We start from the raw sequence: 24,638 nt of genomic DNA, 5'->3' as shown, positions 1-24,638 counted from the left end.
GAAGTGGATAAATATCGAACAGACAAATCGATTTAATGAAAGCTTGAAAAAGCTCTTCGGGTTATATTTTAGTATTTTTATACCATGAAGTATATATAACGTCTTTGTGGCTGTGATGTTATCTAAATATTGGAATTATTTTTTGAACTATTGATGTCACCATTAAATTTTATAATTAAAAACATTTATGGCTGCATACATCAAAGTTACTCCACTTTCAGCTGCCAGAAAATGCGAATGCGGAAGCAAAGTTATGGTCACCTTAGAGTACACAGCAAAATGAGGTCAGGGCGGCCAACTTGCTACAATTAGCGCGTAGCGATCTGGTAACGCCGCCGACTCAAAAACATCATTTCGTCATTTAGCAGCTCTCGTTTTGTGTTTCATTTTAAAAATGGCAGACGTAGAAAAGGAGCCCGAGAAGACCATTGCTGAGGATTTGGTTGTTACCAAATACAAATTGGCTGGAGAAATTGTCAACAGTAAGTGAAAATGCATAAGTGTTATTTTAGAAACACGCTGCAAAGTGAAAGTGCATTCCAAATTTTTCTGCTTTTTTGTCGTCGTCTTCGGCCACTGCTACGTGTAGCCAGCCGACAACAATGGTGAGCCAACGAGAAGACGTCGGCGTTGACGTACATACGCTGACGTTGACGCCGCTGCTCTGCTGCCTGAAGTAGCCACGCGGCGGTGTACGCGGGATAAGCGACAGTGTAACGTGCATAACCTCAAACTTTTCAGGTGCTCGACAAAGTTTTTCCATAAAAGGCTGAAAGTTTATACTTAAAACTCAAGACTAACTACTTTAATTTGGCTCACTGAGAGCAACAGTTGAATTGTAACGAGAGTAAAAGAATAGAGAATTCACATGTGCCACGCGAGGTGGTAAAAACTCGTTCCGCATAGAAATAACTCGACTATATCTGTTTGCATTTATTGTGTTTAAATTTAGAAACATTGAAAGCAGTGATTGAACTGTGCGTGGTGGATGCCTCTGTGAGGGAAATTTGCACCAAGGGCGACAATCTGCTGACTGAAGAAACCGGCAAAGTGAGTTTCATCTTGATATTTTCACATCTACAATTTAGTCGAAAAACAAGTCCAATGATTAAAACTTTACAAAGTTGAGGGCATCCTCAATGTTGTCATGCTTCATTTCACGTTGCATGCTGAATTATTGGCAGCATGCTTTCCGCGTGCTTGCAGCGTGCGGGAGTATTTATTGCCTCCCACGTGCGTTTTGGCGCCTCTCGTTTACTTGCAACGTGTGTGGCGTGTGTGCGTCATTCGATGGGGCCCAAAGATCATTAAGATTATGAGATCTGAGGACATTTTTTTGGCACACAGCCAATTGACGATTCTACTGACAGTTCGATTAATACGTTCTTTTTTGTTATCGTTATCGTTTGGCGTGACCCATCACTAGGTATACAAAAAGGAAAAGGAACTGAAGAAGGGCATCGCATTCCCAACATGTCTCTCGGTCAACAACTGTGTCTGCCACTTCTCGCCAGCGAAGAACGATGCCGACTACACGCTCAAGGCTGGCGATGTGGTTAAAATGTAAGTACTATTAAAAAATGGTTCCCTCTGAGCAAATTTCCATCTCTTTATTTTTGTTTTTCAGTGATCTGGGTGCCCACATTGATGGCTTCATTGCCGTGGCCGCGCACACAATTGTTGTAGGCGCCAGTGCGGATAAGAAAATAAGCGGACGACAAGCTGATGTTATTCTGGGCGCTTATTGGGCTGTCCAGGCTGCGCTGCGTCTGCTTAAAGCCGGTTCCAACGTAAGTCTTATCAATATCCATTTTTTATAATCACACTGCGGGCAACGAATTGAGCTGCTGCTTCTAAAACTTGGCGCATCTTACTTCGACGCTCGCGGAGATCAATTGAGGCAATTTCGTGAACTGAACGAGTTTATTATCCAGAAATGTTCGGTCTTTACTATTGCACACAATTTCACATTTAAACCAAGCTAAGTCACAAACCATAGCATGTAGATCATCCAGTGCTTAGCGAAACCACATTATTTTAAAATGGATCGCAGTTTAGTGATCAATTATTAATATGTTCTCTAATTGTTTACAGAACTACTCACTCACCGATGCCGTGCAACAAATCAGCGAGTCTTACAAGTGCAAGCCCATTGAGGGCATGCTCAGTCACGAGCTGAAGCAGTTCAAAATCGATGGCGAGAAGACGATCATACAGAATCCGAGCGAGGCTCAACGCAAGGAGCATGAGAAGTGCACCTTTGAGAAGCACGAAGTCTACGCCATTGATGTCATTGTCAGCACCGGCGAGGGCGTGGTAAGAACATCGCTTTTTTTCGGCATCATCTTTCTATTTACTTGTTCAATGATTAAGAAACACGCGCTTGAGGATTGACAGTTGCAAGGCGAAGATTGCCAAACATGAGAGTGTCTTGTACGCTCTGCGAGTTTATTTCACGAACTCGGCATCATGTGAAGCTTCTAAGTTGCGCTTTTGTTGGCCCGAAGATTGCAAGATTATGAGATCTGAGAACGCTTCCATTTACATTAATTTATTTCGATATCTTCGCCAATGCTCTTGCTAATATTTGAGTTTTGTCTTGCAGGGACGGGAGAAGGATACTAAGGTGTCCATCTACAAGAAATCCGAGGAGAACTACATGCTTAAGCTGAAGGCATCGCGTGCCCTGCTCGCTGAGGTGAAAACCAAGTACGGCAACATGCCTTTCAACATCCGCAGTTTCGAGGAGGAGACCAAGGCGCGCATGGGTGTCGTCGAATGCGTTGCGCACAAGATGATTGAGCCCTTCCAAGTGCTTTACGAGAAGCCCGGTAAGTTCATTATCCTTTCGCATACCATTTGCAAAACTTAATTCCGGATTTGGTGTTACTCTTTGAGCTGCCATCTACGGCCAGACATTTTGCAAGAACAAAGCTTCAAAGGCTTTGGCGTCTTCAGCGCTTGCCACTAGTTCTATGGCCTTCGTCTGAACATGCCAATGCTACATTCTATTCTTTAAACCCTTATTAAAGAATGTCTTGCTATAATGAGAGTATTCTTCATTTACAGCTGAGATCGTGGCGCAGTTCAAACACACGGTACTGCTCATGCCCAACGGCGTTAATCTGGTCACCGGCATCAACTTCGACGTGGAGAACTACGTGAGCGAGAACAGCATTGCGCAACCTGAGCTAAAGGTATGTAATTGCTTCTAATCCGCTCCAGCTTCGATATAAACAATTTATTTTTATATAGGAACTGGTTGCTCAGCCATTGGGACCCGTCAAAGGAAAGGGCAAGGGCAAGAAGGCGGCTAGCGGCACAGCTGCTGCTGTGGCGACAAAAGTGGAATCGGCGCCGGCCGTTGAGACCAAGGCATAGACTAGGCCCTGGATAAAAACCCGATAAAATCAAACCACGCCCCCTTAAAGCAACAACATTGTGAACAATTGCGCTGCCTACTGCTGCCGCTCCATTAACTTTTTACGATATAGAATTCGTTGAGTAGTAAAACCAGATAAAACAAAAACAACCATTTGACAACTCGTTTTCGTTCCAAGAACTTTAAAGATGTTCGCTTCTCACCTGAGATACTAACAATGCCAGCCAAAGGATATATATCTGTGGCAGGCATTGCAAGAGCTTTTGGAAAGGCGATATTATCTACATTATTAATTTTTCCCTCCTTATAAAATGCTAATTGCGTTATTAATTGATTGTGACGTTTTGTGTTCAAAAAATCACAACGAATCGAAAATTTGTAAGATTTTAAAAGTACATAATGATATCACATCTTTGAAACAAACTTATAATTCAAAAAGATTGAAACAAAACGTTAAACACGCGCCGTAGTAGGTATTACAAAATAAAATTAACATTTTATAAAAAAAAGAACAAGCTATTATTTCTTGCATTCCCCACAAATGGAACTGAACTGAACAGAATTACAGAGATAAGAATAATTCGATTCCAATACAAATGATTTGCTTTTATTTTTTATGTAATTAATTTAAGTATTTTCACAATTTGTTTTTTTTTTTCATTTATTATTTTGAATTTGCTCTTGCATGTAATTAAAATTGTACACAGTCTCAAAAAGTAGCAAGAATCATATTTTTTTTTTGTTGTCGTTACTGTTGTTGCTAGGACACCCACCGAATCTACCTCCCTCTCCTCCTCCTGCATCTCAGCAAGCAGCCCTTTCGCTAAAGAATATTGCGCCAACAAATTGAAACAACAAAAGAAATTACAATATTAGATTGATACGAGTGAACTGAACTGAACTGAAACGGAACGCCCGATCTAAATTATGAGAGGAGAGGCAATGGCGTCGTCGTCGTTATCATTGGAGGAGGAAGAGGATTTAATTCAAGTGTGTTTTTAGTTTGAAAATATGTGTATAGTATTCATGCATCCGGGTTTTACAACGAGCACAACAATGATGGGAGGCGATGACATTAATTCGCAGCATGTGCATCAATAGGCGCCGAAGCTGTGACATTGCTGGGCTTCTCGGGTGAGTCCAAGTAGATTTTCAGGGCACGTTCGCGTCGCTGCGAGTAGCGTGTCGTTGATGAAATGCATCCCAAACGATCGAGGCGCGCCTTCTCCTTATTATTCAACGAGCGACGCTCCTCCTCCGACAGTTCTCGCACTGCCACCGATTTATCTCTGCAAGAGTAGTAAAATGAAAGCATTAGCAATAAATTCAAGGATATTACGCTCGTGTCGCACTCACTTGTACAAATACATGTTGCCGCATTGCGTTGAGCACAGCGGATACATTTCCATTGAGACCGGATCAGAGGACCAGCTCATGGTGTCATTGACACTAACTGCAGATATGCTGGTGTAGGGGAAGTTGCTGTTCACCTGCGAAAGAGAGTGAACGAGTGAAATCTCAGAATGTTACTATACGGTTGCGCGAATTACCTTCACGTAGCTCAAGTTGTCAATGCTGATATCGCAGATTTTGGCCAAGCAGCTTTTGATTTCGCTGTCCTCTGCAAGTAGAGACTGATATTAGTCTGAATTCCAAATTGAAAGCACCGCTCAAAACTTACTCTCCAATGTGATCTCCTGGAATTTGCCAAACTCCCATTTCTGTGGACACCAACGACGCACAAAGATGGTCAGAGAGTCATCCGACGGTTGCGCCACAACTCCCGCTTCGCATTCTTGCAGAATGAACTGTGGAAAGCAAGCAGGATTAGCTGGAAGTTCTTTCTCTCAGAGTTATTGTCAACTTACCTCAGTGGTGATGGTGGTGCGCATGTCGCAGTAGAGCGTCTCATCGCTCTCGAGTATTTTGATGGGACTGCGACCGCCTTTCAGCCAGATGCGACAGTTCTCGACCGTGAGGGATTCGTATTTGGCATCGATGCGATGCAACTTGGCCACCAGCTCCTGCTTGGCCTGCTCCGTCGTCGTCGTCGACTTGTAGACCCATTCGCAGACGCACGCCAGCTTGGCGGTCTCATTGTCCAGATCCCCAAGTCGCAGATAGTAAATCTTGGCCTTGTATTCGTCCGGCGACAGTGTCTTTCCCAGCTCCACGGTCAGCGTGTCGCCTTCGTTGAAGGTGATGATCGAATTGTGTTGACTACTCGATATGGTATTGTCATGCTTGCCATTCACCTCGTGCAGCCTAAAGTAATCGCCAGGCACACGGATCAGCTGCTCAATGTGCTGCTTAAAGCTGCCCATGCCCATGCGCGATCCCACGAACAATTTGTAAGATTGCGTTGGCTTACGCAGCTGCGATTCCTCATCCGACTGGTGTGCACTACTGCTGCTGCTGTGTGTCGTTGTAGTTGTCGTTGTGGTGTTGCTGCTGCTGCTGATCTTGAGGGCATGGAAAAAGTGCTGCGTCGTGCTGGGGGTGAATGAGTGAGACGAAAGCGTGTCACCCGCCTCGCCGGCATAGCCTCCATTCTCATTGCAATAGGCACGCACTCGCATCATGGCATCGTGTGAGGCCGCCTCGTCCTCGGGACTCGACAGCTGCGGCGAGTGGCTGGTGGAACTGACCTGACTGTCGCCACCTCCGCGATGCTGCATGCTGTTCTCCACCAGTGTGCGATCGCCATCGCTCAGGCTGCTGTCCTCCGAGTTAGACTCGTGGCCGGGCGTCACGAGTGGCGCCAGAGGATCGGGCTGATCGCGCTTATAGCGACGCCAATCACAGTCATTGTTCCCGTTGCCATTGCTCATTCCATGCTCACCGATGCCGTTCATCATGGCCGCATCGACTACGTCGCATCCATTTGTTAGCGGAGGCTGTGACGAAAAGCAAAGTTAACAGAACACAATGACAATCGAATCGTAATACTTGCATCAACACAGCTAAGATCTTGAATCATAGATAAGGAAAGAATGGGAGAGGAAACCTACCTCAGTGGCAGCTGCGGGCAGTTCGCTGCTGGGCACGCCCAGCATCTCGAGGGTGCTGGCATCAGTGTTAGGCACGTCCAAGTAAAAGTATGTGATATATCTGAATTGAGTGCTGGCCAATTGCTGCAGTTTCTCCTGGGCCTCAACCGACGGATGCGGATCGTAGGCGACAAACGCCTTCGGATTGCTGCCACAGCCACGGACGGTGGCAAGCAGGAACTCCTGCTCACTAATGTGCAGGCGCATCGCGATCGAATGGCGCAACGCGTCGCTTCGTTCCCGCGCTGCTGAAGAAACCAGGAAGGGACCGTCCATCGCCATGGTCGAGAGATCTACGATAAACACATACCACGTGGTGCCATCGCTAGCATAGCTTTCAAACTCCTGATCCTCGGCCCGATGCTCCAGCAGAAAGTCCAAATTGTAGTTGTTCCACGAACGCAGCTCCGTCAACGCTGGATCATTAAAGCTCTCCAGCGACTGAATGATCGTGTCCATTGCCGAATTGTAGGCGACGAGGCGACAACGCGACAGAGGAGCAAACTGCTCCACGTTGAGCATCGTGTGCGCCGATTCCAGCACACGATTCGCATCGAAACTGACCGACAAATACACACGTGTCATCTTCATCTTCTTCAGCGTCGGATTGTAGAAGTAGACGCGCGGTTTATACGCGGGCATCGCCAGATCGGCGACTGTGATGTGCCTGCCCAGGCGTGTGCTACGCGTCTCCTCCTCCGCATGCAGCTTGGGCAGCAGCGTCTTGATGTGTTCCGGAAACTCGCTAGCCTTGGCCGCCAGCTCATTGCGTTTCGCATCGACCTGACGATACATCAGCATATAGGCATTCGTGCTGGACGTGTAGGCGCTCGAATAGTAGCTGCCATTGGGGCCGCCAAACGAGCGCTGAATATCCTCCTGTGTAATCTGTGAGGGAAGCGAGAGAATGCACATTAATAGGAGCAAAAAGAATAATCTAAGAATGGTACTCACCGATGAGACATTCTGATCGTTGAAGCTGAACCAATCGTTGTTCTCAAACTCTTTAATATATGCATAGTAATGACCACCCGAAGCGCTGCCCGAGTGTATCATGATGGCAAAGAGCTCATAGTGATAAGGACCCGGCTCCTGCTTGAGTCGCTGATCCATGTGGCCGCTCTTGCCTGTGGTGCTGCTGCTCATATCGATGCCCTCGTCCTCGTCATTCATGTCGTTCTCATGCTGACTGGAGCTGGCTGTGGTGCCCACGCCGCTGCTCAGGTTATCCTCCTCCATGGCTGAGCCACTGTCCGCTGTGCTGCAGTCGTCGACAGTTGTCGAGCTGCTGCCGTTCATCTGATACTGTTCGCAGGGCGCAGGCGTGCGATTGACGAAGCTGTTGAGGTTCAGACGCTGCGGGAAGGTGACTCTGTAAATGAGAAATGAAAGTACGTTAGGGTCGATAGAATAGAAGTAAGAAAAGTCGTTATGCAATTAACATTTTTAAAGATTGTGTAGCTGTTCTTTTGGTTTTCTTATTCAATAGTCATTACATTTTCAAGAACTAAAACATTGATGTTATAGCGATTGTGATTGTTATAGCGTTGCGATTGCGTTTGCAATGAATTTTCAAATATAAAATAAGTAAGCATTGTTCTTAACGAGCTATTATAATCTGTGTAATTTGGATGCTAATACAAAAGCATCAAAAGACAGACGGGAAAGAACAAAACGATGTCAATGCAATATTACTGCTAAACAAGACAGTAAATACTTTAAAAGATCCTTGTTGTTAAATTCCTCTTGCATTCACTCACCGATCGTTCAGCTTGATGCGATGCATGGTCTGGTAATCAAAGTCGAAGCGCTTCAGATGCAGTGTCAGAATGTAGGGGAACGACTTGAAGTGCAGTCCCTTGTGGGCATCGCACTTCTTTTTGCACTTCTCGCACAGATACTGATTATTGCCATCCAGCGTCTCGGGCTGAACGAAGGCACGCAACGCCTCCTCTATGCTGCCGTAGGCGGAGCTGCTGCCATATGGCCGCACCGGCAGCGGTATATCGAGGAACGTGTCCTCGCGAGTCTTCTCTGTATTGCACTCCAAACACTTGACGTAATCGTTCATCTTTCCCTCGTACAGTGTCGAGATGAGATTGGCCTGTTTGGTGTTCTTGAATTTGTGCTCCAGCGCATCGAACATGACGCGACACAGCTCCTGAATATCGTGCTGTTGCCACGCCTCCGTCGAATCCCAGCCAAAGCTGCGCGTCAGATCCGTTGTCTCCACCGACGACTTGGACGATGTCTGCAGATTGAGAAACAGTTTCTGCAGCTGATAGGGTATATTCTTGGCCTCGTTGTCATTGTCAAACTCCCAGCGATACAACGCATTACGGAACTCGGGCGTCATGTAGAGCGCCTGGAGCAGACTGTTCAGATAGCAGGTCATCGCCTGATTAACCAATCCCACATAGTTTCGTGGTCCTGGACCATTGCGATGCGATTCGGTTTCTTCTGTGTTGGCCGAATTGGCCACAAAGTCAGCAGCACTGGAGTTGGTGCGTTGCCAAGCGGCGACATCATCGCCACCATACTTGCGACCAAAGAAGTTGGTAAACTGCAAGTCTTGGCGTGCCTCCTCCTCGCTCTTGCCCGCAGCTAAGGCATCGGCGCCAGCCTGCGTAGCTGACAGCAGATCGCTTTCTGTGGGTCCCGCATTGCCAAACTCAAACGGTGGTCCCATCATTGTGGGACTCGCCGAAGCGCCCAGTGCCAGATCGTCATCCGACAGCGGCTCCACATCAGAGACGGGACTGATGTTGAACAGCTCAGAGGCCACATCATCGACTGGTGATATAAGCAGTCGGTTCTGTGGCAGCTGTTGCAGCTGTTCGGTGATTTCCACTTTGGTTAGCTCATCGATGGGTATTTCTGGCATACCATCACAATTAATGGGTTGCGGTTCCAGATCCTCCAGCTCCAGCGGTTGTTGCTGTTGCGGTTGTGGCTGTTCGTTCGGGATGGGCTTCAAGCTAATCTCGCTGGGTTTCGCCTTCAGTTTTGTGCTCTTTTTCACGGGCGAGGCGACTGCAGTGTCATCGGTTGTTGGACTAACGCTGGAGGAGCTCGTCTTGGTTTTGCTGGGTGACTTTTTCTTCTTTAGTTCGCCGGACGCCGTTATCGTTGTTGATGTCGTTGTCGACTTTTTCTTCTTCTCCTTGTCGCCGCTCTTTGCTGTGGTCGTTGTGCTCTCCGCTGAGTCTAAGTCCTTCTTCTTGACTGTAACAGTTTTCTTCACAATTAACTCGTAGCGTTTGGCCACATTGCCATCCCAGCTGCCCTCGGGCAACAATACAAGATTATTCTTGAGCTTGCGCTCAAACCCAGTGACATCATACAGCAGCTGACTATCGAGTGCATTGAGATATACCTGAGAGAGCGGGTGATAGATTAGATTGATTACAAAGGCTGTTTGATTGATTGATTGCTTACCAGATCCTTGTCGCCATGTGGCTGCAGTAGCAGCTCGAATTTGTCGTAGGCAAACTGTGTGCCAATCAACGTAATCACACGCTGCACTGTGAAGTGATCCCGGACCACAATGTTGATCTTCTTCTGCTGCGAGCCTGGCGTTTGATCGAAGACCACACATTGTGTCGTCTCCTCGCTGTCCTTTTTAGCCTGCTCAGCCATCGCGTGACGGACGAGTTGTTAACCAAATGGGGAAAAAGGCCTAAAGTAATGTGTATAAAGAGTATAAAGAGAATTACTTATTAATTTTGATATAAAAATATTTGACGTGTCATTGAGCAGCTCCTTGTTCGCTGCCCGTTGTCCAGCTGCAGTTGATACTATAAGGAATAAAGCAACTTGCCTCCCACTTGCAACGATCGATCTATTCACTGTTCATTGCTCTGCCTTTTTGCTTGCTCTGTACGCTTTTCCCCACACTCGACTCTCGCCGGAGACCTCAATTCGAAAATAAACCAAAATCCCATCATAGACGACTCCCTCGCGATCTCCGGCTGTTGCTTTTCGCGCCTTATTTGTATCGCGCGTTGCCCAAAAAATATGACTAAGATGCTGCGGAATTTTATAAACAAAAATTGCGGACAGCATCGGACGCTTCTAGAAGGAGCTGTCGTTGTTGTTTTTGTTGCTCTGTTCTTTTGAGATATTCTTTCTGACCACGTCGGCAATTTTCACGTCAGCGTCATAATTGCCGCATAAATTGCTCGACCGAATGTCATTTCCAAATTGTTTCTTTGTTGGGCCATTGGGCAACTTTTGTGCCTCCTCGTAACGGAAGTTACACACAGTTGTATCTGTATCTGTATCTATATATCTACAACTGTGTAGCTGTATCTCTGTATCTGCATGTGCAAATATATAGAGAAATATGTATTTTTGGCCGCAATGCGCAAATTCAACAAAATTGGAACGTCAGCATCGGTTTTGGGGGCGTGCGTTCCGAATATGCAAATCAATTTTTCTCAATTTTGTACAAATTGTGTTAGAAAATCGACTTTTGAACACGGTCAACGCTTAGACATATGCGTTTTGGGTTTCGTCAGCGGAACGGAAGTGAACACAGAAGCAAAAGTGACAATTGAATAAAGAAATTCTTTTGTGTATCTATAGAATACGATCTCCAGTGTTAGATCTTTTGCAGCACAGCTGTTGCCATCGATCTGTCGATGATCATTAAAAGTCTTTTGCTGTTCTCTCTCTATGCCTATTTTTTGAGTTAGTTTTTGGCAATCGAATTAAATGTCCTAAGCAATTTGTATGTTTTTCCAATTTACAAGTTACAGAAATAACCGCAAAACATTGCAACCAAAAAAAAACATACACGCAAATCGAGGTGCAATTTCAAACACATGTTGGATGGCCAATAAAACATCCACACGAATATATATATGGCCGACGAACACAGAGGAAGACTTGGCGACAGTTGCAGATACAGATGTATATCTGAGAGAAGGAATCCAAAAATGCTAATACGTACGACCAGCAGAAATCAAAATAAAAAATCCGACAAAAATTGTGCGTCTAAAAATAAATGTGGACGGCGAAATTGAAAGAAATACACATACACGAAAAAAAAAAATACGTCAAAGACAAACAAATATTCAAAGCAGGCAGGGAGCATACAATAAGTATCCGTCAGATACTCAGATACTATCTGGCTATTTGTAAATGCGAAGGTTTCCGATACCAAACAGAACCGAACCGAAGCACAGGGACAAACGCACACACACACATTCGTACTTTTACTATATGCACAGAGTATATCAATTGAGAATTAAAGAATCGGAGACGACGCATAGAATTCACATCAATATTTACGTTTACGGGCTACGGGCTGCGTCTCTTCTTCTTCTTCGACGGGCGTGATGATGACGGGGTCGAAATTTTTACAGAAATTAAGCCAAATGCTGTGTGAAATGATTTCGATGTTTTTTCTTTCTAAAGACTAAAAGATTGTTAAGTTAAGTGTGTGTGGATATTTTGCATATATTCGTTTTTGTGTGTGCTATTTATAAAACTATTTCTCGGTCTGCCACATGCCAGATAGTTCAGATTTCTCGGCTATATAGTACACACATACAACAACAACTGCTGTAATTGAGTTCGAGTTGCGAGTTGTTTGTAGAGTTTTCTCGCACACATTCTCCGTTGCTCGATTAGATCGTTTAGCTCTTTCTCCACTTTTCTCTCTCCGCTGCTGCAATTTATTACGAAAGCGATCTATTTACGTGCAAATGAGGTTTATTTTTAGACCCAATTGCTTTGGGGTATTTGCACGTTCTACAAAAATGTGTTAACTTCACTTGTAACACCACAAAACCAAATGGGCAGCGGATTAATAGCCCACATATGTACATATATAATATTATATATCTATACACACAAATATACACTCTATATATATACCGTCTGATTGCTAGCGAGTTCTTGGCGCACTACAAATTATCCGCCGTCAACGCAACAACATCGTTTCACGCGTCCACGAGTACTGACCATTAGCTGATTCCGAAAAAACTGCCGTTGGCTCTGAGGCTCTGAATGTTCATGTTCAGATGGCGCCCCAGCAGAATGTTTTCTCAGATCGCATCGGATCGGATCGCCACCGACTTGGCCGCCCGCTCAAATACGCTACGAAATGCTTATGTGCGAATGCAGTTTTTCCCCTGATAACAACTAAAGTGTGTACAGAATGCAAAAGAAAACTATTGTTGAGAGTGCTCGACTGTAAGATACCCTATACTAATTTGTAAGAAATGAAAAATTGGTTTGTGCTAAAAATGCGTCATTGAAATTCTTCGAAGTACACTATTGGATTGTAACCAATAAGGAAATTATAAATAAATATATTATCAAGCGATCTACTAAGATTTCAAATCTGATCTATATTAAGTATTCTGGAGATCTTAAGTTCAAAATAATTTAAGCTTATTTTAAGAACTCATGAAATGAATTCAAATATGTTTTTTGATTGACTACATTTCTGTGAAGTGATAACTAGATTTATTATAGATTGATTAATTTTCATTGATCTGTAGGGTGAGGATATTTAAAATTCTCCTTAACCTTACGGTATCAGTCTCAAGTCAGCCTGCTTGTAACTAAACTAATAATACCCAACTATACCCCTATATATGTAAGTAGTATGACAACTGTTGATAATAATGTCGCGAGAGCAAAACTTGGAGAGAGGGAGAGAGTGAGTAGTTTATTAGGGCCGAGGCGAGGGCTGTGACCCGACGACAGCGATGACTGTTATGACAGAATAGAGTAGCCCACCCAGCAGGTGAGTGCTGCCCAATCTATTTCGATTTCTCAATGAACAGAGCTGACAATACAATATATATTTTGTATAATAGACTCGCGAGATTCGCTCGTTTATAGCGAAAGTGCTATTAATGTTTGATTTCAGATTCTCCGCTCCGCTCGCCAATTGCCCGATGAATGACTATTTTTATGTGTCGCTGTCGCCGACGATGTCGATGTTGCTGCCACAGATTGTGACTAACGCCGTCTATCCAAAGCAGCCGGCATCCCCTTAGTTCTCTGAAGATGAGAGGCCTCGATGGGGGGCGGGTGATGGGCGGCGAAGAGTCGACCCCGTACATGTAAGCAAATTTTTTATTTGGTTTGCGCAACACAGCAAAATCACTTGGGTGTCCAAAGAGAGTGGGAGGAGGGGGGTGTGTGTGTGTGTTTGCTACTCGACGGGCGGCTGATCGGTCAAGGTTTTGCTTTGGAACGTGACACATGTGACTTATTTGAGTGTGCGACAAAAACTAGTTCAAACTGTGTGTGTGTCCTTCGACGTCTTTGACCAAATGTCGGGAAAACTAGCGGCTCCAAAATATCAATATGCTCATACATATTGTATGTGAGCATACACCAGATACACAGATACAAGTACACATACCCATATATACTTATACACATACATATGTGTATATGTATGTATGTATGATTTCACTCACCTGAATTGTGAAAATGTTGCAATATTGTGTGCGGGATTTATGCACAATCCGGCCGCACAGCTGAGCGTACACAGGGACTTCGATTTGATGCTATCTAAACTGGCTAAACTGCGGTAGCTTCGTGCTGATACCGACCAGCAACCATTTTAATAAATGAAACAAATGTTTTTTGTTGTTCGGCTGCGGTTTTACTGCACTGCTATCGATAACAATGCCGATAAGTATGGCGAATATCGATGGTGGGCTGATTAATTTCTGCAATTCTACTTGCCAAGAAGCATCGATGCTCAGAGTTGCTTAACGATATCGGTATCAGAAGCAAAGTGACCATTAAATCCGTATTATATACTAGGCTGTAATATTTTCTAAAAAATACTGAAATAGATTTTAGGTACATAATAAAATCTTGATTTCACCAAATCACATAATTTTCAAAGAAAATGTAAATAATTTCTATTCAATGCTTTTAACAAAAAATTTTTATTTAGGACCATTTTATATATAATAAAGAGTACGCTTGAGCACTTAAGGAAAATTGTTGAAATCGATCTACAAGTTTTTTTCAAAACGTGGAAAAATTGTGGTATTCAAAAAGTTGCGCCTTTTTACATTTACTTTATCCGAGTCCAAACAAGTGTGACCAGGCCTTATTTTCGTATATGGCACATTTTTCGTTCCGGATGCAACCCTAAAGAGCGAGAAGCATCGAGAATTTTCGACGAGCAGACTGTGCCGAGTCTATATAAAGCCGAGCGTCACTGTGAGACTAAATCATTTTAGCAAGAAACGAGAGAGACTATTGTTGGGTGTGTATCGAGACACAAGAGAAGAGAAAGACTATTGAGTTGGAAACAACATACACATAAAATACTTATAAAGACAAATTGTGCGTCTTAAAAAGAGCATTTTATATAAAACCAAGTGCAAGTGAAAAGCGGAAACAACATTTCCTACAACATAAAGTGAAAAACAAGGAATATTGCACACAGCTGCAAATATAATTAAAATAAAGGTGAGTGGCCCAATAAGTAATTGTTGCTTAAATTTGCATGTTTGCCTTGGGGTGCAGTTGTGTTGTGACCTCAAGAGCAACCAGAAGAAGAAAAACAATAATAATAACAATGAAAATGCCCACATACAACACAAAAAGAACATTTCAATTACCACGTTAATCCCAAACACGGGTGCGTCGACGTCACTCGCAGATTGACAACACAGCAGCGCTTCGCTGCTGACGTCGCTGTCGACGCCGTTGTCGTCGTTGCACAACTCAAAGCTTCTAGCAAATTCCATTGAGCGACGCGTTCGAAAAAAAAACACAAAACAATCGACATATTTGTCAGGCACATTTGTTGTTGTTATTGCTTTCACATTTTACAAATATATATATATCGAAGTGAGATAATTCATTTGCTTTCTTTTGTTTATTCTGCAGTCGTGTGAGCTGCGCCAAAGCTAAAAGCAAAGCAAAGCAAAATGGGCAAAGACTTCTACAAGATTCTCGGCATTGACAAGAAGGCCACCGACGACGACATCAAGAAGGCGTACCGAAAATTGGCACTGAAATACCATCCGGACAAGAACAAGAGTCCCCAGGCCGAGGAACGCTTCAAGGAGATTGCCGAGGCCTACGAAGTGCTCTCGGACAAAAAGAAGCGCGACATCTTCGATCAGTATGGCGAGGATGGTCTCAAGGGCGGCCAACCGGGTCCCGATGGCTGCGGACAGCCGGGTGGCTACACATATCAGTTCCATGGCGATCCACGTGCCACATTCGCACAATTCTTTGGATCACAGAATATCTTTGGAGCCGCGGATCCATTCGGTGGCTTCTTTAGTTCTGGTGGCGCCGGCGATGCCCAGGAACAGGTGTTTATGAACATTGGAGGCGATGAGATGTTTGGCGGTGGCGGTTTTGGTGGCCATCCGATGGGAGCCTTCCGTTCACAGTCTTTCAATGCACAGGCCCCGAGCCGGAAACGCCAGCAACAGGATCCACCAATCGAGCACGATTTGTATGTGACGCTGGAGGAGGTCGACAAGGGATGCACCAAGAAAATGAAGATCTCGCGCATGTCCATGGCGACAGGCACGGCCCGCAAGGAGGAGAAGGTGCTGAGCATCACTGTTAAGCCCGGCTGGAAGGCCGGCACCAAGATCACATTCCCCAAAGAAGGCGATCAGGCTCCACAAAAGGTGCCCGCCGACATTATATTCATTATCCGGGACAAGCCGCACACACAGTTCAAGCGCGAGGGCAGCGATCTGCGCTACAGTGCTCAGCTGAGTTTAAAGCAGGCGCTGTGTGGCGCCTCTGTGACAGTGCCAACGCTGCAGGGCGATCGCATCTCGGTCAGCACACAGGGCGAAGTCATCAAACCCACCACAGTGAAGCGCATTACTGGACGCGGCCTGCCTTTCCCCAAGGAGCCGTCGCGACGTGGCGACCTCATCGTTGCGTTCGACATCAAGTTCCCGGATACGCTGCCACCCAGTCTGCGGAATCAGCTGGCGGAGCTGTTGCCAAACTAAACCTGTTGAGCTTTATCCTCATCCTGCTTCATAAATTTATATAGTACGTTATATATATATAATTTAAGTGCTAATTTAATTAAGTTTACCATAGATTATCGTTCGATTATTAGCGCAGCAGGGACTCGAAAATAATTTGCAATTTACAAACTCATTCATCGAGGCTTCAAGCGTGTCTTTGAGATAATCGCAGTCCTAGTGCTAATTGTCGGACTAAGTTAAAAGATTCCCCAATCACTTACAACATAACAATTGCAAAAGATATTTGGCAAGGTATATATAAGATGTTTTGTTCTGGAGACTGATCGGTTATTGGATTAGGAATTTTGAATTATCATGGATGTGTGTAAATATATATAAGTAAACTAAACAATCCTAACCAGTAACTAAATTCAAATAAATCATATTGAGAAATGTTCTAAATGTATCCTTGTCTATTGTTCAGCATATCTATCGACCGATCGTCTCCCGATATAGCAATAATATACACATTGGCTATTATATTGTAAGACAATACACACATAAAAATACACAAACACATGAATATACACAAACACACACATATAAATGAATAAGCACATTAAATAGGTTTAGTACGTTTTAGTACCTTAATATTTATATTATAAACAAGTATTGAATTTGACTAATTTAAATAAACTGATTATAACTATTGAAATCTGTTGTATTCAATGGGGGAATGTTGAAACATGCTTTTTTCTAATCACGAGCAACAACTCTATCGATTTGCATTAAACGATTCTCAAAATCTTTTAACAAAATTTTGCGAAATTTTTTGTAGGGGGAGCATAGAAAATTTGGCCAAAAAACGGAAAACCCGCCGTAACTCCGCTATTTGAAGGACTATGAGGATGTCCTTTTCCATGAGGAATTTCCTTATTGCACTGAATTAGAATGTGCAACAAAAATGACGAACGTCCTTATTGGAGCGGCGAAAAAGTAGCTTTTGTTTGTAAGGAAAAACGTTCACAACTCGAAAGTTCTTTGAAGGATATATATGGGTGTCAATCGATTGCTTTTAGGAAGGATTATCGATTGGGCAAAGAACATTCAAATCGTCCTGTCAGCTAACGAGTTATCAAGGATTTTTTGTTTTTCCGACTATTTTCTTTCGATTTCGACTGAAAATTTAAAAGTTTGATTACCCAACTAAATGTTTAATGCAAATTGATAAAGTTGATATCGACAAGTCTAGCACACAATGTCCTGCCGATTTGCGCAAGGATATGACCATGTTATAAGCAAATTAAATCATGTTCTTAAAACAGAATGTCAGTTAAATGTTCTTAATTAAATGATAATTTCGATGGTCTTTTTTTATTAATATTCCTTATGTTGAAGTACGAAGTTAAAAGAATGAAAATTTTTTAAGGTTCGTGACCTTTGTTTATATAGAACAACTAAGCAATAAGCCGAAAGTTGATACATAAATTGGAGCTTTGGCATTTCAGTCGTCCTGTTAGATTCTAAATAATTAAGAATCTGATTCCAATGCCCAAAATACCGATGAATATAAAAACTTTCCTTCTGAAATATGGTAAACCCTCCCGATTCCAAAAAACAATTTCATATATATATTTTTTTTTGTAATTTCACATTTTATTTTGTTTTTGTTTTGGTTTTTGTTTCACTTCAAAAGGATTTTTGTAATTTATTTATTTTCACATATTTTTTTTGTCACTTTCCTTACTTTGAGTGTTAATTTGCTTTTGCAATTGTATAATAATTTTGTTCATTGTGTATTTGTTGTTGTTGTTGCGGTTCTTGTATATTTTTCATCATTTCAAAAATTATTAACATCGATTGCATTGTTGTTGTTGTTGTTGTTTTTGTTATTCTTGCAGCTGTTAATTATCATAATAAAAATTGAATTCATTTAATTTGTTTGTTCATTTGTTGTTCTTGCTGTTCGTTTACCTTTTGTTTATAACTAGAATTATGTTCTTTTGGTTTTGTTTAACTTGTTGTTTGTTTGCTATTGTTATTGTGTGTTACGAAAGTTAATTTCGATAATTTGTTGTGTTTTTCTTATAACTGTAATACATTTGCCATTTATCTTTCGTTTTTCTTTTTATTTTTATTTTTCTTTTCCCTTTCTCTTTCGGTTCTGTTCGCGCCAAAGAAAAAAGAGGAAAATCAACAATTGCATAAACAAATCAAGTACACATTAACAATTTGTTAAATCCCAAAACTAAACTAAACTATAAAGTACGTTAAATTAAAATATATATATTGGTATCTTGTTAATTAATAAAATGTGTATTTATACATGGTATAATAAGTATACATTTACTATTAATAGATTAATAGATAATATATCTTTTAAAATGCATTAAAAATAGTCAAATGTGTACAAAAGTTCATACTATTTTTCGAATGATTCATACAAGTAAAATTACGAGTATTCTTCTTCTGCTTCTTTGTATTTCGTATTCGTTTACTTAAATGAGCATTATAATTTAACTATTTCATTGACTAAAGTTTTCCGGCAACAATCGGCTGACACTTCTCTGCCTGATCCTGATCCATTGATCATTTCTTTAAATTTATTTCTTCATTATATTATTATATTAATTTGTTTTCTTTTTTTTCTTTTTTTTTTTTTTGGTTGTTGTCAAACTTATACAAACAGTAAAAATGATGTTAAAATGTTGTGATTTGGTATTTCTGTTTTATTTTATTTTAGTTTAATTTTAGTATTAGTTTTTGTGTTTGATTAACATTCATTCATTGATTTGTTTTTTTTTTTTTATCAATTAGACTGTTGTATAATTTTTTTTTGGTTTTAGAATTTATGTTGACTCGATTCTTAAGTTTTCCATTTTGTTTTTGCTGTCTGTTGTTTAATTAAAGTTTACATTGTATATTTAATTCAATTTGATTGGAAACCTAAAAATGTTTTGATTATGTTTCGATTTTTGCTACATGCGATCGATCAATGAATGGGGAGGGAGAAACTGAGTAATGAATGCCTTGCCGGGTACACTGAGAGAAATAAAGAGAGGATATATACTCTATAATCGAATGATTGGCACTAATTGTGTACTGAGTACTGAATTGTACAGTGTACGCTGGCTAAATGAGCTGTCGTCGGTTAATGCATTGAATTCATTCAGCAAATTGGGTAGATACGAATACTCTTTCTGATTCGAATAACTTCCGAGCTGCATTCACAACCAATATAATTATTATTCTTCAACGTTTCTTTTTTAGGTTTAGGTTTTCACTTTTTTTTTTGTGTGTGTTCATCTTCATGCGATTCGATAATAATAAATAATCAAAAATATCGAATATCAAATATAAAATTGAGAATAACGAATGGAAATTTGTGCTCAGTATTTGGTTTTTCTTAATCGTTTTTCATTTTTTGTTTTTCATTTTTCGTTATCGTTTTCGCTTGTTTTTGACTATGGAATTTGACCTATGCTTGTATTGTTATTCGAGTGAAGATCTTAATTAATAGATTATTGTAATTTAGCTAGAAGGGTGTTCCTCTTGTGAGTGAGTGTAGCTCTGTGTGTGTGAAAGAGTGTGTGTGTGTGTGTGTTTTTTTGTGTGGGCTTATATAAGTATTTTTGTATATTTTCCTTTTGTAGTTTATTTAAATGTGTTTAACATGTTAGGTTTGCTTTTGTATTTTGGCTTTGAATGCTGCGATTAACCGTTTTCTCTTGCTGGGATTTCAAATCCCGAATAACTCATTTAGATTTCGATTTAGGTTTTCTTATTTGTGTGTGTTTTTTTGTTTATAAATATGTTTTAAGTGTATGGAATTCTCGCTTGTTGCTTTTGTTTTTAGTTTACCATTTAACATTTTGACTAAATTGTTGCTATTTGTTGTATTTCATTCGCTTTTTCTGTCACATCGACTGCGTGTTTTAGTTTTTGGTATTTCCATATTAATTTTTTTCAGTGTACTTCCTACAACTAAACATTTTGCAATTAATTCGAGTGTGTGTTCATGTGAGTGTGTATTGTTGTGTTGCTTAAGTCACTAAGATTTTTTTCATTATTTCTTTTTTAGTTTTTATTTTTTTTTTAGAACATTTGTTTAAAGTTGCATTTTTAATATAAGATTTTTGTTTTGTTTTTGGTTTTCATTTGCGATTCTTTGTTTTTTTTGTATGATTTTGTTTTTTTTTTTAATTTTATTTTAAATTGTCTAAGCCTAAATACAATCAATGTTTCAATTTGTTCACGTATTTCTCCTCAATAAATGTATTTATGTACGTACGTTATTTAAATCGAAATTGTTTATCTTTTATCCTTTATGTTTATGTTTATTTCAAGTCTTTTTCAGCGACAAATGCATTTGAATTTGTTCACATTTGAATTCTTATTGAATTTGTTCAAAATCCTCTTTGCTTTTTTGTTTTGTTTTGTTCAATTAATTATAAGTTTATTATATGTTTTGCACATTAAATACAATACAATCAATCGATCGATAATACAGGTAAGTATAAATCAAAGTCTTGTTTAAAAAAGATGTTGTACGTTGACGAGTATTATCCTCGTCGTCATCTCATCATCTTTTCGCTCTCATATTTAAAAACGCGAAACACAAAAAAACAACAAACGTTTTCGATGTTTCGTAATGCTTAAAAAACAATTCCAAACTATCCACCAAATTTCTTGTATATTCTTTTAGAGCAAGCAACTTCTAGAACGTTTTCGAATAACTTCTGATGTTGCTTGCTGTGCTTGAGATATTACGAGTATATTATTATCATAATATTCGTGTCTGGTTGGCATTGTTTGGGGTTGTGTTCGTGTTCTTTGATTGAACTGTTGCCGTTTCTTACACTTGATTAGTTAAAATTGAACAAAAGAAATTAGTGAAGAGTTCTTATTCGATTCTCGTACTAAGATTTCTTTTGTTTTGGTTTTGTTTCGTTTCGCTTTTAGTTTTAGTTTTGGTTTTTTCTTTATGGTTTGTTTTGCTTTTTCTGATTTAATTTTTCACATCGTCTTTGCGGGTTGTTGACTGTGGATCTGTGCCTAAATTTATCATGTCTCGTGGTTTCCACACCGGGGACCCTACAATTAAATGAAAGAAAAGAAAAGATACAATGGAAACCATATATGAAAAAATATGAAATTTCAAATTTTTCTTCTTCTTCTTCTCATTCTCCTCATACTTCTTCTGCTTCTTCTCATTCTTCTTCTTCTTTACTTAATTCGATTAAATAAGAATTCAGAACTTAATTTAGTATATAAAGAGCGAGAGAAAAAGAGTGAGCAAAAGATAGAGATAGACAGACAGAGATAGAGAAAGAAATAGAGTGAGAGCGAGAGTGAGCAGGAGACTAGAATATTCTCCATTGTTTTTGCGTGGTAATAATTAGTAGATAGAATTCGATGCCAATCGTAGAGATAATTTCGATAATTACTTTTCAAAACATGCAAGCATTTCGCTTAAAGTATGCGAGAGCACGTCTCCTTACTTTAAACGAATTCGATTTATCTTAAATAAAATATAAGCAAAACTAATTTCTTTAATGTTTAATGAGCACTACTTTAAAGCTGTTGCGTAGCTACTTAAAATTTGGATAGGGAGGGGAAAGGGGGCAAAGCTGGATGGGGGGGAGTTCAGCAGCTAAACTAAGTAAATAACTAAGTAAGATTTTTGGTATAATTATTGATATTTGTTTTTTGAGGGCGGGGGGATCAGAGCAGTATGGGGAATAAAGTTAAGAGCTGTTGGTTAAAATGTTGACATCGCTTGGTTTTTCGTATTATCTGCTACACATATTTAGTTTGAGGTTTTAGTTGCAGTTTTAGTAAAGTTTTTTTTCGTATTTAAAAAGATTTGTACAAGTTTTCGAATTTCATAAATCTCAGTTTTGCATTTTATGCCAACATTTTTTTCTGGTATGTTTTGTGTACAGTTCAAATGGAAATCGAAAAACAAAAAAAAAAAAAACAAAAATAATAATAATGTGTCTCATCCATTTCATTTTAGATTTGAGAATTAAGAAGATCAAGTGCGATAGTCGGAAATGGATAAATAGAAATTAAATTGCCCGGTAAATCGTGTCGAGTTGAGTTGAGTATTTTCCCCCCAGTTTGTTCCATTTCGTACATATGAATTGAAAAGTTTTCAGCTTGTTTGGAAAATAGTTGATGAAACAAAGTAAAGTTGATTAAAAACGATGAAAACGCAGTGCAATTCTCTCTCTTTAAAAAAATGGCAAAATGCAAGCGCGCAAAAGTTGTACCAAAAAGCGAAATGAAATTTTTGGAAAAATTGTTCAAAACGTTTGAATTAATTGAAAGAGGAAATGTGTTTGTACAGTAGTTGATATTGTTGTTGTTGTTGTTTAGCAGGTTAGTTTTGATTATATTTGGTTGGTTTGGGTATTGCTTGTGGAGGGCGGGGGGAACACGTGTGTGTAACCATAAGACATTAATATCATATCATTTATCATTTCGTTTATCATTTGCTCTTCAGTTAAGCGAGCTTTGCGAACTTGATTTTATTTGGCACAGTTTCTTTTTTGATTTTGGTTTAATGCTATTGTTTATAGTTGTACGATAATTAAGAAAATGCAAAACGGATTACGAGTATTAAAAAATCCCATTTCATTTGTTAATTAATTAATTAATCAAGCGATGCCAACTAATAATATACTTATTGTGTGTAGTAATTGTTATTTGTTTTTTGGTTTTAAGCTATCAAGTGTAATTGTTACAACAGTTATACACTAAACCCTTGTTTTTTCTCTTTTTTTTGCATTAGCTAAAATTCAAAGATATTCTGAGTCGGATTCTGATTTGAAGTTGAGTTTTGAATTTAGTATTTTTTTGGTATGTCAGTAGGTAGGTTTTTTGTTTCGATTTTTGTTTATATTCATTTATCTTGGAGATAATTTGCAATAACAAAATTAAATATCACCCGTTCAATTGTTTAAACTCTAATGCAATTTAATTATATTAAAATTACGCACCTAATTACAATGAATTCTTTTTCACACTTACCTGCTAAATGATTCGAGACTAAACCAACTCAGATTTATTTTAAAATTTCAATCAATTCATAACTAATTCTTTTTTGGGTGCCTAACATACGATTTGGTTTTGGTTTTGGTTTTTGGGTTTATGTTAATTTCTATTGCTATCATTGCTATGGTATGGTATGGTAGATAGGGACGGATTGTGGGGGAGGGGTTTGCGGGGATGCGTGGGAGGATGGGCTGTCATTTAGTCGCTGTCCAAAGAGCCATTGACATTAATTTGGATTGTTGTTTAATTAGCTTTTCGCTTTGTTTACTTTTCAATATTCGTTATTTAAATGTGTGAGCTTAATTATCATTTTATTTGCTATTTGATTTCTTTCTCATCGCGCTGCAGCTGTTGATGTTGTTCGATTGATTATTTATTTTTGATTATTTGCTTTAGTTGCATTCGATTTTGGAGCGTTTTGCATTTGCATTTCCCGCAAATAACATTTTGAAGTGGCTGGTCGATTAAGGTTTATACGCAACGCAGCATTTGTTTTAGTTCTCACTTTATTTAGTTATTTTTATACGTATTTGTCTATGGTACGAGTATGTATGTATGTATGTATGTATGCAATATGTATGCATATATTTTGTTTGTATATTATATATGTATATTTAATTAGGTTTAATAGTTAGCATCATAGTTGCTGTATAACTTTATTATTTCAGTTTTTGATTCGTCATTTCGGAAACTTCTTCATTTTTTGATTTTTGAACATTTTGATTTTGCTGCTGTGAAAAGCCCAGTGTAAACTGTACACGATTTTACGTAGTAGTAGTTAGTAGTTAGTAGTTAGAGTATGTAATGTAGAGTTACGAGTTAGCGATTATCTTAAGTATTATCGTATGTTTTGATTTCAACTATTTTCGGTATTTGTATTTTTGTTTTTTCGCTTTGCTTAGCTTGAACAACCTGACATTTGATCTTGTAAGTCCGTCTATATATGAGTGTGTTTTTGTTTGTATATAGTGTATCTAATCTTGTGTAGACACCCAAACTTAGTCTATATGCGAGTTGTATATAAGATAAATGTATATATGTATGTATGCGACTGAGCTGCTGAACTGAACGCAACCAAAAATTTGAGGGGAAGTTCAAGTTCTTGATGCATTATTGGTTTCCATTGCGTTCAGATTTGCCCATAATATAATCCTATAGTTGTATGTATATGTTTAGCACTAATATTTAATATAATTTCAATATAATATA

At 39.8% G+C, this 24,638-nt stretch overlaps 3 protein-coding genes across 6 annotated transcripts; 2 read left to right on the top strand and 1 right to left on the bottom strand.

Moving 5' to 3' along the window:
* The first annotated feature begins 324 nt into the window (after positions 1 to 324).
* On the top strand, positions 325 to 3,532 carry LOC132792875 (proliferation-associated protein 2G4). Its single transcript, XM_060802396.1, has 8 exons — positions 325 to 482; positions 953 to 1,050; positions 1,427 to 1,563; positions 1,628 to 1,790; positions 2,095 to 2,316; positions 2,606 to 2,831; positions 3,070 to 3,197; positions 3,256 to 3,532. The coding sequence occupies exons 1-8, from the start codon at positions 395 to 397 to the stop codon at positions 3,379 to 3,381; spliced, it is 1,188 nt and encodes a 395-aa protein (XP_060658379.1). The 5' UTR covers positions 325 to 394; the 3' UTR covers positions 3,382 to 3,532.
* A 430-nt stretch (positions 3,533 to 3,962) lies between these two features.
* LOC132792873 (ubiquitin carboxyl-terminal hydrolase 47) lies at positions 3,963 to 14,093 on the bottom strand. Of its 3 annotated transcripts, none has more exons than XM_060802392.1 (10): positions 13,878 to 14,089; positions 9,871 to 10,111; positions 8,193 to 9,808; positions 7,387 to 7,804; positions 6,394 to 7,320; positions 5,251 to 6,279; positions 5,064 to 5,190; positions 4,933 to 5,003; positions 4,739 to 4,872; positions 3,963 to 4,671 (listed from the first exon to the last, which is right to left on the bottom strand). In XM_060802392.1, exons 2-10 carry the CDS (start codon positions 10,069 to 10,071, stop codon positions 4,458 to 4,460), a joined length of 4,737 nt encoding a protein of 1,578 aa, XP_060658375.1. In that variant the 5' UTR covers positions 10,072 to 10,111; positions 13,878 to 14,089; the 3' UTR covers positions 3,963 to 4,457. The 3 variants fall into 3 exon arrangements, with proteins under 3 accessions (XP_060658375.1, XP_060658376.1, XP_060658377.1); XM_060802393.1 differs by lacking the exon at positions 13,878 to 14,089 and adding an exon at positions 12,316 to 12,422; XM_060802394.1 differs by lacking the exons at positions 3,963 to 4,671; positions 4,739 to 4,872; positions 4,933 to 5,003; positions 5,064 to 5,190 and having other exon boundaries at positions 6,140 to 6,279; positions 6,336 to 7,320; positions 13,878 to 14,093.
* A 543-nt stretch (positions 14,094 to 14,636) lies between these two features.
* On the top strand, positions 14,637 to 16,949 carry LOC132792876 (dnaJ protein homolog 1). 2 transcript variants are annotated; one of them, XM_060802398.1, is made up of 3 exons: positions 14,637 to 14,889; positions 15,313 to 16,452; positions 16,504 to 16,949. In XM_060802398.1, exon 2 carries the CDS (start codon positions 15,354 to 15,356, stop codon positions 16,407 to 16,409), a length of 1,056 nt encoding a protein of 351 aa, XP_060658381.1. In that variant the 5' UTR covers positions 14,637 to 14,889; positions 15,313 to 15,353; the 3' UTR covers positions 16,410 to 16,452; positions 16,504 to 16,949. The 2 variants fall into 2 exon arrangements, with proteins under 2 accessions (XP_060658381.1, XP_060658380.1); XM_060802397.1 differs by having other exon boundaries at positions 15,313 to 16,949.
* Positions 16,950 to 24,638: the final 7,689 nt, after the last annotated feature.

Source organism: Drosophila nasuta, chromosome 3, assembly GCF_023558535.2.
Source record: "Drosophila nasuta strain 15112-1781.00 chromosome 3, ASM2355853v1, whole genome shotgun sequence".
NCBI classification, from domain to species: domain Eukaryota; kingdom Metazoa; phylum Arthropoda; class Insecta; order Diptera; family Drosophilidae; genus Drosophila; species Drosophila nasuta.
This window is presented reverse-complemented; position numbering and strand designations above follow the sequence as displayed.